General features: G+C 36.3%; 1 protein-coding gene across 1 annotated transcript; it reads left to right on the forward strand.

Moving 5' to 3' along the window:
* The first annotated feature begins 8,441 nt into the window (after positions 1-8,441).
* On the forward strand, positions 8,442-12,636 carry LOC131683619 (uncharacterized). The gene is made up of 2 exons (XM_058965742.1): positions 8,442-8,763; positions 8,842-12,636. The coding sequence occupies exons 1-2, from the start codon at positions 8,494-8,496 to the stop codon at positions 9,310-9,312; spliced, it is 741 nt and encodes a 246-aa protein (XP_058821725.1). The 5' UTR covers positions 8,442-8,493; the 3' UTR covers positions 9,313-12,636.
* The last annotated feature ends 6,698 nt before the right edge of the window (positions 12,637-19,334 follow it).

A 19,334-nucleotide genomic window follows, 5' to 3' on the forward strand; every position in this document is an offset into this window, starting at 1 on the left:
AATAAACACCGACCGAAAAATATTGCTTGAGGGCAAATTTGTACGATAAATTTAGCGTTAGAAAATGTTCGAATGCTTAAACGTGAACTGAGTTTTTTTATTTTTTACAAATGTCCTTGTTGTTAAGCAAAGTAATGTTATCGCTTAAATCTAGTATTAATTTCACGTGGAAAACGGTATACACTTGGCTAAAATTAATCGCAATCGTATAATTAATTGATTTTCTTATGAAACCCTGGACTGGATTGGAATGCTTGCGCATGCTTAACTTGAGAACGGCGACATGGTGTTATTAATCTTCACACTCAATTATTGAGGCATTTTTAATCCCATTCATCAAAAAATAATTTAAAAACGTCGGCTTATGTCAAGCGTTTTAAGGGGTGGTACATTTTGCTCTTGTTGAAGTATTCCGGTTTAAAGCATAATCCCTCGCAGTGATATGCAACGCACATTTGGGGTTGAATTATGACTCCTGATTACAATTTCCGTTAAACCCATGCGATGAAATAATACGGTATGCTTATAGGTTTTATCAATGTAGTAGTAAGTGTGTAGTAAGTAATGAAATTACAGCTACTTTAAGATTTATAGAACGATAGTTTGAAGAAAGACTTCTATTTCATTGGACTCAGCTAAAAAAGTGTTCAGTGATACCGGAAAATACAGGTACCGTATGCGAGATAATGTTTGCACATGTTTCCGTATCACCTCTACATACAAAACCTTATTTTTCTTTGCATGCATGTAACTATAACTCATACAATTGTAAACTATGAATAAAAGAGAACAAATTTTCTAGTTTGACAGTTTGCATCATGACGAAGTGGTAGTGTCTTCGTGATTTGACACTGTATTTTTTTACTTCATGGTGCAATTAAATTTAAAATCTTTCCTTTCTATTAAATCTTCAGTTAACAAAAAATAAGAAACTCACAAAAAGTCCGTCATCAATTTTTTTTAATATATATTTACCAATTTTTTTTTTAATATATACGCATTTTTGTTTTTGCGAAAAATGTCAAAACCCTCTCAATATTTTTTTTTGTTCGCGAAGAAGTATTCATTCCCACTCCTTCTCGGATTATTTTGCCGTACCAAATACGTTAATCGAACTTTTTTTCTGAAAATGCTGCATATAAAAACATCTACACCCTTTTAAAAAATTGCTCTGATTGAGTTTGGAAATGTTTAGTCTTCTATGCCGTTGAAACATCACAAGATTCATCTGATTCGACGATGGTCGGGTACGATTTTAAAGATTTTTGGCCCAATTTCGTTTCCCCGGCTCATAGCAAAGAATGCAAAAGCACCAGTGACTCTCGCTGTGGAGGGTAAGTCAAATGGGTATTGCTCTCATCAGCGACTAAAAAGCCAAGAACTAGTATCGCATGGGAAACACAATGTGGTGTCTTGTTCGGTTTTACAAGGAGCGAATAAACCGATCAACACTGTCGTTGGGAGGATTCCACCAAATGAACAAAGCACACCTCCCTAACGAACACCTAAGAACCGCTGCCGAAGCAGTAACTATAACCAGTGGTGCAAATTTTCATTTTCAAATGCCAGCTTTTAGCTCAATCAAACCCAACCATGATTCAAATTCAAAGCCTCCCTTAATCATTCACTTTCAAGTTGGCGGGATTTTCATAACCGAAGCGTACGTCTTCATTTCCAATTGATGCTTTTTCATTCACCAACCAAAGTTGTCATCTGCTCTGTAGAGGCCAGTTTAGGTTAAATGTTGACATATTTTGCGTTTTCAAGCTTACATGAACAGCAAGAAGTATGTTCAGAGTAGTTTTACTTGAAAAACCTAGTCAATATCCCAGTACAGAGATATTCACAAGGTAAATGAAATCGAAAATGAATGGAAAATGATTGAACAGCTCGGCTGTTTGAATGAATGATGTAAACAAATAACTGCGAATTGAACATAGTAGGGCATGATTTGAGATTTGTTCTTCTTTCAAGTTCAAAACAACCTGGTGAAAATTTGCAGCTCTGACTATAACAACAGGAGAACTCGATTATTGTTGATCCAGCCTATCGGAAAAGAAAACCCACCTTCCCTTCGAACACCAGATAAGCAACGGACAGTAGTAGGGAGATTTGGTTGAAATAAAAAAAAATCGGAAATGAAGCTTGCTTGAGCCCAAGCTTGTGCAATAGGCTGGTTCAATTTTTGACTTTTAGCTCCACCAGGCTCTACTGATTCCTTTTATGGCCCTTAGTAATTGTGCAAAATTTCGTACAGATCGGTTGTGTCTACGGATCCTCCGAAAATTTCAAAGTTTGTATGGAAAATCGGTTAACATTGAAAATAAATTCTTAAAAAATCACCTTATCAATCAATTAATGAGAACACTTTATATTTCTAAAGGTAATCTTCTACTGAACACATTCGTGGAACATTAAAAGTTTTTGAAAATTCGCTGAAAAAAATTATTAACTAAAGAAGCAGCATGACTTCAAAACAAGTGGATTTTATTATTAATCATAGCAACCCTGTTTGAATAATTGTATCTGCCATACGCGAGCGGTGGGTGGCAAGTCTAGTTTACGCTGGTATAACGATGTAGCTATTCAAACAGGGTTGCTATGGTTACTAATAAAATCCACTTGTTTTGAAGTCATACTGCTTTTTTTGTTAATAACTTTTCTCAACGAATTTTCATAAACTTGCAATGTTCCCCGAATTTGTTCAGTAGAAGAATACCTTTAGAAATATATAATGTTCCGATTAATTGAATGATGAGGTGATTTTTTAAGAATTTATTTTCAATGTTAACCGATTTTCCATACAAACTTCCATATAAACTTTGAAATTTTTGGAGGGACCGTAGACACAATTAATCGGTACCAAAATTTGCACAATTACTAAGGACCATAAAAGGAATTAGTAGAGCCTGGTGGAGCTAAAAGTCAAAAATTGAACCAGTCTATTGTGCAACGATCCCTGGATGCTACTTCGATCCTGGTTGCACCTATTGATCGGGATTAGGTAAAATTGCACAGAGAATCAATATATGGTAATCATCCTACAATGTACATACAGCTCCCTGCAAGTTGTTTATTAATCAATAACGGCAGTGATCTGTCCCGAATGTGGATAGCAGTAGGAAAGGGATGAAATGTTAGTCCGCCACTTGCTTCTGCCAGAGGCCACATATATAATTGCGCACTCCACGAGTGTCTCGGGAGCAGTGAGATTGTTAGCAAGGATAGGTATTTGAAATTGTACAAGAGCTCGCAAGTGATTTGAGATTTTAGGAGTCTCGGTGCCCGCGCCCTAGAGGATTCTTTAGGTGTCTTAAATACGTATTATCGTATTGTATTGTAATGGCGAATATCTAGAAAATGCCTAAAAATATTGGGAAACCCGGGGCTATTCGAACCTACCTAAGCAAATCGCCGTTTTAGTTTGATATAAAAGAATTTATCGGTCAAATGTCCTCATCGTTAGTTTGAACCCTCAGCTACATTTTGGTGTCATTAAAGTTCATTTGCACCACTGCATGGCAGCACAAGGCGACGATTTGCAAAATTTTACGTTTTTCTGTCCTTTTCCAATGTAGGGGAAATTCGGACCTCCCTACGGGGCAGCTCAGATCGTCATTTTTGTAAATTTTTTTACAATTATGTTTACCTACGAAATATTTATTAGAGAAGGAAGCGAAAAAAGAATAAAATTGCCGCATACAAAATTAATCTGGTTAGTCACAACTATCGATTGGCGCATCAGGTAGTTTCTTTGCTGTGGCGTGTGCAATCGTCTGCGTTGCAGTAAGTCGCTGAACGGAGGTTAATGAAATAGTGGGTCCGAAATGAAACACTTTGTATCTCCTTTCTAAAATAACTTCAGAATGAGATTTATCTTTCAAAAGTAATGTTTTAGAATAGCGGTTCCACGAAAAAGTACGACAGTGAGAAAGTCTTACGAAATCGAGGGAGTCCGAATTACCCCCACGGTCTTAATAGCACCGGGTTCCCCTACTTAATTCAAACATCATTTTTACAGACGCTTCTTTTGTTTTAAACAGCCTTGCATTTCTCGTGCGTATTTACTATAAACACGAAGATTTCAATCTAACGACAACAATTTTTAAAAACCTGTTTTAATCTATCTAGCGGTGTAATTGTGCCTTTCTCATTTCTCTAAATTATGGCTCGGTGGCTGGTTATGTTCAACATAATTGTGGAAATGTCTATTACGTTCATAGCACACTTTGCACTTGTATACAATGGCTCGCCAGCCACTAACTCGATGAGCTACGTGTCGACGGTGAAACACTTGAAACAAAAAAATATCATACTTAATTAGCCTTATTAGCATTAGTTCAATGTTATCTGCTTGCTAACACATTTTGTCATGCAGGGTGGGTGTGTGAGTAGGGCGAAAATCCCACGAACGAACGACTCCCTAGCTTAATTTGATAGTGGTGATTTTAAGATGATGGGGTTGAGAGGGGGAGGAGGAGGGTATGAGAACTGGATGGGGTGGTGCTCTGAGGGGTGATTTAAGGGGATTTTAAAGAGTGAGGAATTAACAGTAGAGGGGTGGGGAATGAACAGTAGAGGGTAACCCCTCTTCGTATACCATAACTACGCTCTTGCTAAAATGCAGAAACCTTATGCCAGTCAAAAAAAATGGCCGGGATTAGGTTGACGGTTTTTAGAGTGATTGCTTAACCTTTCTATATGAGAAGGGCAAAAATATGCCCAAACCAAAAAAAGTGAATTCTCATCAATTTTTTTTCGAGTTTGCATCAAATTTTATGCACCTTAAAGACATTTGACATCAAAAATAAAAATTCTGTTTTCAATTTTTCCTATAGTTTATATGGGAAATTTCTTTTTTGACACATACGCACATGCATACATACACATACACACATACAGACTTTTTCCGATCACGACGACACTCGGCTCTCCGGGCCGGGATTACGTTAACGGTTTTCAGAGTGATTGCATAACCTTTCTATATGACAAAGGCAAAAACTGATAGCGATAAAAAATACAGTGTAAACAATACACTCTAAACTACTTCTACCCAAATTTTCAAGAGAAAATACCCAAAGGGTTATTTTGTGCAGCGATTTTAGTGCTGCAATTTGATGTGGGACACCATTTAAAAGCATTTTTCTTGAAACCGCGTTTTTCAAATTGGCGAACACGATAACTCAAAAACTAATCGACGAATTGGCTTGAATTTTTTATGAGAATGCACAATTTGTGTAGCCTGTCGATGAAACACAGAAAACAAAAAAATCTGCCTTTTATTTTGAAGAAAAGTGAGCGAATTTTACAGTAAAATATGAGATTTTTCTGTTTTCATGAAGTAATTTCTCGAAACTCGAACTTTTTTCTATTTTTTTGCTTCATCGAGTAACTACAAGTCTAAACTTTACAAATCATATTTGTAAGTAATGTAAGTCCACTACTCGGGTACTTGTTTGCCCGGCGGACCCTAATTTTCAGGGCGGCCTAGGTGCTTCTACAGAATTTCGGATTTTCTTTTCACAAAAAAAAGCAAACAAACAAAATTTAACTTTACCGTTTATTTTCACCAACTCTCCTTCACTGCAAGTGCACTGCACTGGAAGACATCGCAGTGTTTTTCCCAGGGGAAGCCACTGTCCACTCTGCTTCGCCCTCCTTGGCTATTATCTGGGAAGGTGAGCAAGACTCGTTCGGCTTATCCTTCCCAGCGAGGGCGGATTGGTGCGTCTGGATCCTTTGCGGTTAGTCGGGGATGCGAAAACTCCTTGTTGATTAGCTTCCCCCGACGGCGATCCATCACCAGAAACACTATGAGTGCCCAAACCACGGACCGGCGCTTTCGACGGGAATCTCTTCCGTCACACACGCGCACTTCGCTCACAAGTTATTGTGGCGGTAAACTTTTCCGAAAACTATCGACGTCTGTCTTTAACCGTGGTTCGTCACTTTCTCCTTTTTACGATGGCCGCTTTTTTCACTCGACCAAAACAACCACCAATAAACGCACCATCGCATAGCTGTCAATGCTAAGGTACAGCATAGTCAGCAATCACTTTTGCAGTGAGAGGAGAGCGATTACCTAACTAAACCCTTTGCTATTTATTTAAAATTACGCAAAAATTACTACACCTATCTGAACTAATGACAACGTTCTTGGACTATTTACATCAAAAACATGAACGAGCATAATGAACAGCGGTGAGTTATGTTGCAATAACAAAACACTCTACGGAGAGAGTACACACTAATAGGTATATTTCCACCCTGTGCTAAATTGTTTCCCTGACGGGTTACATATTGGATCTCATGTGTCAGACAATTTTATCAAGAGCAATCGTGTTCGCCGCGGCGCTCCTCAACGTGGAAATGGTTGGACGTCTCCTTTTGGAACGCTCGTATGTGTGGCTCTCCGTGATCGATTTTTTTTTTCTTGAGCAATGAATGTATGAATAAATCCTAACATTACACAAAATATTACCTTGCCTTCAAAATCGTAAAACAAAATAACTCTTGGCTTGAGCACGTTACACCAGACGCCCCCCTCCTTAATAGTTATTTGCTCATTTTGTCCATCATTTTAGAAAATAAATATCCCGCCATTTGCTAAAATTTACTGCACTCTAATGCATCTTAGCTCCTCTGTTCACCCCACCCCTTTGAGCACCTTAGTTAGAGCAGTGTCTGTTATTTCTATTCAACGCATTCGCTCAAATGGCAGGATGAATAAAGGTACGTTGTACTCGACTTTTCTCTTGGCTCAAATGCTAGCATTTTACATTTTCCAGGCCAAAATTTTAACTAAACTATGCTATGTTTTCCCCTAAGGAGAAAAATTGGGCTATCACCAAAATTTCTCAATGGGGTGAATTTTTGTGGTAAAACCCGTCTTTGTGCGTCAAGGGCACAAATCCTAACTTTAATAGTCATGGGTTCGTCTCATCAGAAACCGACACTAATTTTTTATCGGAATAGATTAGTGCCGGCTTGACGCTAAATCCCTAAAACTAAAACACACTTTGTGTTTCGGCCTCACCGTGTCTTATCGGCATAAACAGAACTTCTGCTCGCACGGGACGTAACATTTGACCAGTCGTTCGATTGAAACACAAAGTGTGTTTTATTTTTGGGAATTTAGCCTCAAGCCAGCGCTAATCTATTCCGACAAAAAGTTAGTGTCGGTTTCTGATGAGACAAAGTCGAAACGCACCCATGAATATTTAACTATACTGCTTCTTAGGAACTAAGCAAAGATGATGACACCTACTTAAGCGCAATTCATTCACTCTTAAGTCGAGTTATCAATGCAATAGTCTGACTAATGAGATTAATAAGGGCTCTTCTACCCTATTTTACATTCCACAAAGCCGCTCAAAATGGTTTAAAAAAGTTAAATTTCTTCAATTTAACCAAATCACCTCACTGTTACTGATGCTTATATGTAGCCGCTTCAACATCTAATGATTTCTTATTGTGTTAACGTTTGTTGGTTTTTTGGCGGTCCTTAGATATTGACTACGGAGGTAAGTTTTGCTCCTTTGCAGGGATCTCCATAGCAAGTCTGGCAAAAACTGAATTCTTTGCTCCCTACAAAGATTCTTGGAAGGCACCGCAGTGTGATTCTCAGGCAGTGCTGATATCCTGCTTCTTTGCTCTTCCTGTTAGCTGTGTTGGAGGGCAATGCTCATTCGGCCTATCCTTCACAGCGAGAGTGACTGGTGCGTTTGCATTCTTTGCGATTAGCCGGGGAACTGAATTTCTATACCAAACTAAACCTACAAAATCGTTACAAATGTAAAGCGCAATGTAAACGGCTCTGAATAGCGGTGCGCATTATACTTTGTAAATGGGAGTTTATTTTGGTAACATTCCAATCAACCAGCGCTGAATTGATACCCTGACTAGTTTCAAAAAGAATTAATGAGAGCATACTTATCACTTTTAACTCATTGGGTTAGCGATAAATGTCGAGCAATCGCTTTGATTCATATCTCTGTTTGAGTCCAGAGAATTTATCCTCATAGGTTCCATGAAGTCTACTACCAGGTCATTAAAAATCTCCGCGTCAAAACCTTACCAGAGGTGGTAACCCTATGTATATTAAATATAACCAACCGTGTTCATGAATGAGAAAGGTTAAATTGCACAACTAGGTGGTTAAAATCGATTTTTTCTTCTGCAGTAATAATATCAAAAGTCAACATCAGTTATAACGTATAACCTAATGAATAAGTTAGTAGAGAAACGCAACATCTAATGAATGAACGAACAAAAAGATTTCCTATGTTCAAATGTACGACAGCAATTACCTCCGTGCGACTCATACACAAATCAGCAGCCTATCGCGTGCAATCAAACAGTGACACACACAAAACTATTAGCCATGTGCCACTTATTTGCTTATTGACCATTGACAACATATACCAGTAACTGCTGAGCGGTTGTCCAGTCAACATCTTACACTATTCGAGGCGTACCTCGTGAGAAATAAAAATGTCTCAAAATGTGCTTGGAACATGCTGCGATGATGAGATAGAGATCATTCACTATGAAGAGAAGTACTGTGACCGCTCTATGAATGTGCTACGAAAATCTTTCTTTTTGCACGAAGCCGTTTGCATTGGATCAGAAGTGAATCTCGATTCTCAGGCCCAGAAAGATTTAGAACAACTTTGCTTGGATGTAGGTCGCAGTGGAGTTTCTTTGCTGGCGCGACACAAGTCAAGCGGTGAAATCGTCGGAGTGTCGTTCAATGTACTGCAGGTATGTAAGAGCAGATATCTTATCTGGCATCGTAATAAATCTCAAACTCAGTTTTTCTACTTTGTATTCACATTTTAGACACCTAGTGCCCCAGGAGATGCGAACTACTTTGAATCATTCCGTGATCATCAGTGCAAATCGGCAAGCTCAAAAAGTCTTATGCAGTACATGATAACGATGGACGCCAAGGTGGATTTGTTTCAAATGTTCAACGTTGATTGTCTTCTGGAGATCATGTTCCTCGCAACACTACCAGCTTTCGAGGGGAAGGGAATTGCAAGTAACCTTGTCGCGTGCTCGATCGATCTAGCGAAGCAGTTGAAGCACGGTCACGGCATTGAAAATCTCCCAAAGGATTCCAAGCATAAACGACCGGAACTTGTTTCAGCACTTTTCACATCAAGGGTATCACAAAAAGTGGGCACAAAAAACAAGTTTACAGAAATTAATGAAGTGCCTCATGCGGAATTTATTTTTCGTGGTAAAACGTATAGCGATCGTATTGGCCCGGATCATCCAACTTCGATTCTAATGGCTAGAGAAATTTAAAGTGATAATAGATTAAATCATCTGTCGAAATTTCTGATGGTTGGAGAAATTGAAAGTGATAATAAATTTGAAAACCTTTGAAAGGTAGTTTCTCAACAGTCTCGTTTAGGGAAATTCAAATAGTCTTAGCACACAGTGTGTTTTGTAGAATTTCTTATTCGTCTAACCCAGTTCAATCCACTTTATATAATGTCACCAAACAGTTCATAATAGAAAATTATTACACTCAGGTTTTTTTACGCGGGGGATACAGGCCGCGTAAATGAAAACCGCGTAAATGAAAACCGTGTAAATTTCAAAATCCGCGTAAATGAAAACCGCGTAAATTTCAAAATCCGCGTAAATGAAGACCACTTAAATTTAAGAATCCGCGTAAATGAAAACCGCGTAAATTTCAAAATCCGCGTAAATGAAGACCACTTAAATTTAAGAATCCGCGTTAAAGGGAACCTCGTTGATGGATACCGCGTAAATTCCAAAATCCGCGTAAATGAAAACCGCGTAAATTTCAAAATCCGCGTAAATGAAAACCGCGTAAATTTCAAAATCCGCGTAAATGAAAACCGCGTAAATTTCAAAATCCGCGTAAAAAAAACCGCGCAAAAAAAAACTTGAGTGTACTACGCTTTTGATATTATGACATGACATTTTAAGGGAATTATAAAAGCACTGTTTTTCGTATGTTGAACTGTTTTTGCGAAAAACATATAGTAATATCGATTATAAAGCTATTTAGATAGATGAAATAGGAAAATATAGCATAACAATTCAACGCATCAACAGCCGAAGGCTTAAGGTAATAGACCTACCTATTGTGAAATAATTGCCCATGCGATTAAATTTTCATATTGATTCCTTACTGGCCGATTAATCATATTCTTTGAGAGAATTGGACTTATAGCATCTATGGCTGTTTTCTAAACACGACAATGTCCATGCTAAATCAATGAAAAAATAATTCAAAGTGCAATATAACTATATGTAACTGGTAGTAAATTGCACTATACATTTTAAAGAGCTTACTTCTAATATGTCATCGCTTTTGAACGTACTATCAGATGAACTTACTAGTATATGCAATAAATACATGATTGGGGTAATTTTCTCCACAATGTCAACTGCACTATGCAAACGATCAACCGCATAACAGTCCCACGATGAAAAACGTGGAGTATATGGAATAACGATACAGGTATACCTCGATAGTACGTACACCTTCGCTTCGTTTAGTGTACGTACTATCGAAACGTACGTACTATCGAATCACAAATATAAATTTCAAAATATTACTTTTTATGTTTAATATTGCATGAAAACTTACAAAAATAAGATTTATCACTGAATTAATCCTCATATTAGTGATAAACTGTTCAATCACTGTGTACTTGGTTTTAGAAGAACGGTTTGCTACAACCAGAATGGTTGAAAATGGCATGTAAAAGCATTTCCTCGAACTTATTAGGTTCCTTGACTACGTACGATTTGTCTGAATTTCGCATAAAATATTCTGAATTTGTAATAAAAAAATCCGGAAGGAATAAGATGCCTAAACTCTTTGCATTTGGTAGCATTCCCGCGAGCGCGATGCCATTAACAACATATTGTTTTTCTATTCCTTTTTTTTTGTCGCAAAACGGATATTTAAATATATTTGTAATGGCGATTAAATTTTAAATATATTTTATGACAACATATGAAGTTAAAGATATATAAAGCATAGTTCCCTGTCATACCTTAATCCTTTAACCATGCCAATATGTTGAATACTTCCTTTAATTCCTCACACAAGTTTCACAAAAGAAGTATAGAGGGAAAAAGGCTCGTTTAGCTGTGTTTGTCCAGATCTGTAAGTCATATTAGTCTCCATCAAATTCGCTGGGCGTACTTGATCCGAATCTTACCCATTCCATTCAAAACTTAGTATCTCCTAGAATGTAATGAATTCAGCACTCACATTTTATGTGCATAATCTTTGAAAATCAATTAGCAAAAATCCTGTTATCATTGCTCTAGATAGTATACCTTAAAAGTAAAAGAATTTTACCGGTTACTTCGAAGTTAGTAATACTTATCTGATACTTGTGAGACACCGTACATAAAGCATACAAAAGTTTTTGGTCAAACTTTCATAATTTTGTGAAGTTAACTGTGAGTTTTAGAAATTTACTTGAGGTTTGTTGTAATTTATCTGTTTGAAGTAATATTGCAAAGCTTGAAGACACCCCTTGACGTTTGAAATTTTTTTTTCCATAAATCCTTTAAATACTCTTGAAATTTCGTAAACTTTCCAGAAGTTCTAAAGATTTCGATCAAGATCGTAAAATTTGTTGAAGTTTGCAGAATTACCCCGAGTTTGGTAAAAGATGAGTGAATATCGTGAACACTCTGCTGTTTATGTAAAATGTTTGAGTGCATGAAAATTCTCTGAAGTTTGAAGTATTTTCCTAAACTTTATACAACCGGTAAATTGTCATCCTTAAAGCTCATTGAGATTCTCTGATGTTTGACAAAAAAAATATGAATGATAAGAATATCGTACAAATTGTCTGTAGTTCTAAGGATTTCCTTGTAAGCTAGCAAGCTCCCAAAAATTTATAAGAGTTTTAAGATACTTGTAGGACGTCCCTAAAGCTCGTAGGATTCTTTTCATACTTGGTAGAATTTCATGATGCATTTATGGTTTACTTAAACTTTGGAATACTTTGCTGGAGTTTGCAGAACCACCTTGAGCAGCACAGAACCCGTGACATAACCTCTCTAAAGTATGCAGAAGTAACATGGAACTCGTGAAACTTCTATAAAATGTGTCGCATTTTGTTGAAGTTTACAAAATCAGACGAAAAAAAAATTGTTGGTAGGTGTACGTACTATCGAGGCAAAATACGTACTATCGAGGGTACGTACTATCGAAGGTACGTACTAACGAGGGTACCTGTATATGTTTTCAGTTGCTAGTTGTCACAGACAAAAACTTATAAGTAATATAACGAGATCAAGAAAACATCCGTTTATTGTCCTACAAATAATAATTATAATTGTTTTGTCATGTGTACATAATTCTAAAATATGATTATATGTATTTATTTTAAGCAGAATATCAGTATACATCAAATATAAAATTGATGTCGAATTGTATAAACTTTAACATTGCTGAACTATAGTAATATTTTTTTGGCGCGAAAAATTAGCTGTTTGATAAGAACTATAATAAAATAAAATAAATGGACTTGGATCGTTATCACATATTTTACTTTTGTGGATGAAAACGATGAAAGGATGAATTTTTGAGTAAGATTTATATATGTACAGTGTCGGATAAAACAATAAAACCCACTTATACCAAATACAAAATTAATCAGTTTCTTTTTTTTCGTTGCATAGTTTTTTATGCAAATCAACTTATTTTTTATTCCTTTTTATGAATAATGTGTCTATGCATTGAAATTCAAAGAAATTATATTTGAACTTAGCAACAAAACAATAAGATAAGTATATAACCGTGCTGTACAAAATTAATTAAATCAGTAATGATTCAGTTTGGAGATTCTAACATTAGTATTTGGTAGTAAAGCCATTGTATCTTATTTATTCTCGGATTCTATTCGAAATTAACTGCACCAAAGTTCCGCATGTAGTTATAAGGATGGTGGTCCATGCTTCTTGTATCTTTTTACATTACTTTTTATTTATTTCGAGGGTGTTTAGGGTTAAATGGTAATGACTTGCCACATATGCGTTATTTCTGTATGTAGATTAGGGTGCCCACAAAAATGATGAATTTTTAAAAACTTTATCGGCCCACCCCTGAGTCGATTCTTAGTCCCACTAGGAGTACCTGAACCAATTTTGAAGCAAATCGGACAAGTCTAGCTACCGGACCAACGTGTCCGAAGTTTGCATGGAATTTTTCGACAATTTGCATGGAGAAAACCCACTAGCTCACATTTCGCCGGTAGACGGCACTGTATGCATCGTATTATCGTCTGTAAGTGAAAATAAGAAAGACAATTTAATTATCTACAACTTTGTCGAAGACTACTAGTGAATCCGGCTTTGTTAAGAAAAGTTACTAAACGTTTAACGAAGTGATGTCTGAGTCAGTTTTGCATGGGGTCCAGCAGTGCATGGTTGTGTATCAGTACTCGATTCTCACGATCTATACATTTTTGTGAAATAATGGTTAGAATTAGCTGAATAGTATGTTCAGATCAATTGTACACACTAAGCCAGCCAAAAGCTGTTCAGTAATTTCTTTCGACGACTTGCAGAGTAAAGTGATATTTTACGCAGCTATCAGCAAATTGTTTAAAAAATGCGGCAAAGTTTTCATTTTTTTAGCGATTTTCAGTAATTTTTCGAATAATTTGCCGAAGCCCGCAATTTTTTTCACTGAATTTATCAGCACTTCTGTTTTTTTCGGTACGTAAACATTATCCAGTAAAATACTAACTGACTGTTCGGCAAAACTGTATCAACATTACCTAACCTTGTCAAAAACTTACAAAACGAGTACAGCAAACCATTTGTCAAGTCGCCATTTTCAGAGGAATCTGCGGACTGACCAGAACTTTTTGACGTTTGGATAGAACGGATTGCGGAGAGTTCGGTAACGGTTTGCTGTTCAAAAGCCCAGTAAAATTTTACTGTACTCATTAATTCAAATTAAGTGTGTAGTACATGATACGAGTTATGCTTTGGTTAAAAAGAATTTAGTCCCACCTGTGACCGCATATAGGACGCCTTCTACAACTTTGTAGAAGGAATATGTTTTATGCGGTGGGATGGTTAGTCTCAGAGTACACGTAGCTACTATGCATTCACGGATAACATTATGTAAATGTAGTCGACGAACCAATGCCTACGTATATCAAGCAAGACGAAGTTGACTTGAGGAATAACAATGAGGTTGATATGAACTATTCTTCCTCCCCAGCGTTGGATGAGCCAGACTGTTCGATTTCTAAAACTGAGATGTGTATCATAAGTGAACGACTAGAGATAATTGAAACGAAGCTATCCCAGCTTGCAACCGAGGCGCGTAAGACGAATGATGGATTAAGTGTTCAAGAGGGACTCTTAAGCGGACCCTACACGGGACAAGAATATTGTCAATAAAAATATTGTCAAGACTGCTTCAATACGTCAATCCCATTTGATTTCTACATGATCAATATTTTAAAGATACCCTTACACGATCAATATATTGATCAATATTCAATTTATTGACAATATTTCTACACGTGTAGGGTCCGCTTTAAGCGGATCCTACACGAGCAGAAATATTGACAATAAACCAATTATTGATCAATATATTGATCGTGTAAGGGCATTTTGAAAATATTGATTCTGTAGAATTCAAATGGGATTAACGTATTGAAGCAGTCTTGACAATATTTTTATTGACAATTTAAACATATTTAAACTCGATATACAGTTTAAATGGAAAGCGTGACAGTGGACCATTGTTTCGAATATTGATTCGCAAATTGCTGTCACCGAACATGCTGCTCCCGTATTCCTGGATGGGAAACAAGAGAACGAAGAAAGGCTCAACAAGTGATTCCAATAAAAACAAATTTTCAAGAATCTTTTCCCAATTTTATTAAGTTGATGCATATAGTTCTGCTAGCAGCAGACTGTTCAAGCACACGTGAGAAAAATGAAAATTTGTTTAAAAGTCTTCTAAGATATAATTTTTTGGAGCTCAAGCGGTATGAAAATGGAAACAAAGAACGACGTGCATCTTCATCGAGGAAGAGAAAATGGCAGAAAAAAGAAGTTGACGCTCAAACTATTGATCCTACAATTCTTGTCGAGCCATCTCAAATACCCGTAGCAGTGTTGCAGCTATCTAACAAAGATCAGAGCCAGAGCAGCGAGAGCGCTACTGCAGATGAGACAGACATTGAAAACGATTCGTCATTTGAAAATGATGCGGTAGGCTGTGAATAGTATTCTCAAAAAAGTGGTCATTTTATCACAGAATGTAGAGGAAAAGTAAAGTGAACTATTGAAACGAACACAATTTGCTGCAAAAAGCAAGCAATATAAATGTTTTTTTTTTGTATTTTCAACTAATAAAATACCCTGAATTCTATCTGATTGTATGAATTAATGGAAAGAAAGCTGATCTTAGAAGTGTGACGTCTTGACAATCTATTTTTACCATTTTACAGAATATTTCATTTGACTTAATTTTGAATATCGATGCATGTTTTAAATTAGATCCATGGATTTGCAATGATGATGATAAAACTGGTTTCTGAAATAAATCAGAAAGGTCATCCAATGGCTTCCCAATTAAAAAAATGGCATCTGATGCCCTACTATGCACAATATGATCAATAGACACAGCTTTCATATTTCTAGTTAAAACCCAGCTATCTGTAGTTTTGTGAATATCTATACTAAAGTCGCCAAAGTCAATAGCTGAATAAACATCGGAACCAACATCTAGTTGAAAAGTTGAATAGTGAATCGAAGCATTTTGAGGTAGTTTTCTTCTAAGAAGGAGTTTTTGGTTGAGATTGTAGGATTTTGCCGTATGATTGAATATATTCCCCTGCATTTCGCATATTCTTCTAGCAACTTGCGAGAGCGGTAGATTACCACTGCGGATCAAGCGTTTCAACGTGTATAGTTTTGATTCAAAGGGATAGGCATCAAAAGTATCAAGTGGTCCAAATCTTTCAACGTCATCAACTAAATGTGTTAAGCAATGTAAATTGCTACAGAATAATTGTTTTCCGTATAAAGTTTTAACTCCGTTGAGAAAATCGGTAATCAAACAGCGTGCAGTTTCGTAGTTATTTAAATTTTGGTCATGTCTAATACAAATGTGAATTGCACAAAAAATTCAAAAAGTGATCGATGATTTCGTCCGATTCAATAGATTTTTTTAGCACAACCACACTCAAATACAATAAAAATGTCCTTAATTCCGTTCCTTTCCAACGAGGAAGATGATCCAGTCCTCTAACTGAATGTTGAAACTCACTAGGCAATTTGCATGATCTCAGAAAGGTAGAAATGTTTTCTGTTTGTTTAGCTGACCATTTGGCGTTGTCATTATTGAGAGAGCCCAGTTTCCAACCATTGAGTAGCCGTTTGGTTATTCCTAAATCAACCAAGTGCAACGAATCTCCGATTGGGAAATCTTTCACCATATCTAAACCATAGATTGTTTCCAAAATACTATCGAATTTGTGGTGTCCCTCGTATACCCTGGTGCGAAAATCTGAATCATTTCTTAAGGCAGCATTCAGCTCGGGAAAAATCATTGTTTTGAATGTGTAAGAATATTCTCCTTCAGTTACGCACTTCAGGCATGAATTGTATCCGTTATGACCGATGACACCTAAAAATATTTTTTATTGTGGATTGTTAATAGAACTATTTAGTTAGCACTAACCTCGCAGCATGGAGCGAGCTGGAGTGTCACAGATAAAGCATCGTAGTTTTATGGATATTGTTTTTTGATTTATTAGAAGTCCACACTCAAGAACATTATTCAATTCAGTTACAAAGAGAGTTAGCAAAACATTTACATCTTTCGGTTTCGCTGCAAAAATAATAATTAAATTATTCGATTTGGAATTGTAATGAAGATTTACAGACTCCACAGAAAACACCTACTACTAATGGAGGCATAGTCTTTCTAATCTCGTGCACATTCACGAGTATTGGCCAAAATGATGTCGTAGAACTTTTAAACGTCGGTAGTTCATCGATATTAACGTTCAGTGATAAGTTGCTTGGTAGATCTTCATATGTAGATAGCGCCTCTTTAAGGATTTTGCATAAGCCGTAACGCCAGTATTCTCCTCCAAGACTCGTATCCGAAGAAAGACTGGTGTTGCGTGGCGTACATACCAAAGTTCTGGCATCTTTGGGTAGTACATTATCTGGTATATGACTTTTCAGTAAGGTAAGCAAGGAATTCAATGCTGCATGTTTAATTTAAAATTTTATCGCCCAGTTTTTCAAATCTTCTCGGAAATCTACCATATATTCCTTGAGGTTTACACACAAAAAAATAATGAAATTTAAACGACATGTAAATCAATACGAATGTAAACATACGAAGATTGAACCAAAACTTTGATTGAAAATTACGTTAAAATCAATGCACTCAATTACAGCATCAAAAAGCATACAATTTTACACTTTCATTCGTGTAATATTACATGTCATCATTTTACAGCAATAAGCGTGTAAAAATACATTGAAGTGCATTGGTTTTCCGTTTGAAGAAACTGTAATTTTCAATCCACGTGTAGAATTATAATAAAATTCGTTGAAGAAAGCACGACAAGTCGTGTGGATTTTTGGTGGAACTTAATTTTACATTTATAATCATGCTCCAATTATGTGCATGAAAATAAACTTAAAATTACAAAATATTTTTTTCTGTGTATGTTATTCATCTCGGTTTCGGAATCAGATTCCATTTCTTCATCATTTTGAGGATATTGATTGCCATCAAATTGGTTCGATAATTGCATCCAGTCCCAGCTTAATGGTTCCTCCAATATCATTTCTTGTGGCATAGTGTCAACTGAATCATTTTCGGGATGACGTAGATCATTACTTTTACGTATTTTAGCTTGTTGTAACTATGCTCTCTTCTTTTTATTGAAATTCCCATTTCGCTTTATTTTCTTCCACATTTCTTTATCACTTTTAAGCGGACCCTACACGGGACAAGAATATTGTCAATAAAAATATTGTCAAGACTGCTTCAATACGTCAATCCCATTTGATTTCTACATGATCAATATTTTCAAGATACCCTTACACGATCAATATATTGATCAATAATCGATTTATTGACAATATTTCTGCTCGTGTAGGGTCCGCTTTACAAATGAAACTTCGAACAATTACTTTTAGGTGACATCTCGAAACATTCCAATTTCATTAAAGTTGCTTAAAGCGGCCCTTACACGTTCAATATTTTTGTCAATACTAGAGAGTATTGACAAAAGTATTGTACGTGTAATGGAAAAAAGTTGTATTGACGATGTGGATTTCAAACGGGACTGAAACATTGTAACAATATCGTCAATACTGGTATTGACAAAAATATTGAACGTGTAAGGGCCGCTTTACACGTTCAATATTTTTGTCAATACTAGAGCGTATTGACAAAAGTATTGTACGTGTAATGGAAGTATTGACGTATTGACGATGTGCATTTCAAATGGGATTGACGTATTGAAGCAATATCGTCAATACTGTGTATTGACAAAAATATTGAACGTGTAAGGGCCGCTATAGAATTACATCAACCGGTGTGTAACGTTTGTGCATCTTAGTGTTATGAGTTGTCTATTTGTCCCAAAAATGCAACTTTTTTCTCATAGACGTACCTTAGATTATTTTAGTGTATTTACTATCTAATTATTTTGTAACTTTTTTTTTATTTTCTTTTTAATGAAGATGTTACTGGTGCTGCTTGGGCTTTACTTATCGCACTTTTTCGGAAATAGAAAACAATGAATTCGATGAGGGAAGTTATTTTCTAAAATACAAAATGAAAATTTCAATTCAAATTCTGCGGTTTATGGTTATGCTGTTATTTACAAACTGCAGCATTGTACTCAATTATAGATATATACTACGGATTAACAACGTAAAATTGATTTGAACAAACGCAGCACAAGTGAAAACTAATGTGGTTTTTGTTTGAGGCGAAACTGAGTCAGTTCCTAACCCCAACTGCTGTCAAAATATATGAACTGACAGCGGTTGGGGTTAGAACCAGTTTCAGGTTCAAGCGAAATCGCCATAATTGACCGTTGCACGTTGTTTTGCTCTATTACAATAAAAATACTGGCTCACCTCAGTACTGCCGTGATCCGCATAACAGTCCCATTTGCTAAGGGTTTCCTATGGTTATATATGCGTATCACGGCTGAGTATACGGTTATCAAAATCGCATGCAATGTTGGTTACAAGGTAGCCTCAGGCCTTTACGTGAAGAGAGGTTCTTGTCACTGCTCTCTTGCTGTCTGGTAATG

The sequence above is a fragment of the Topomyia yanbarensis genome, chromosome 2, assembly GCF_030247195.1.
Source record: "Topomyia yanbarensis strain Yona2022 chromosome 2, ASM3024719v1, whole genome shotgun sequence".
Taxonomy (NCBI): domain Eukaryota; kingdom Metazoa; phylum Arthropoda; class Insecta; order Diptera; family Culicidae; genus Topomyia; species Topomyia yanbarensis.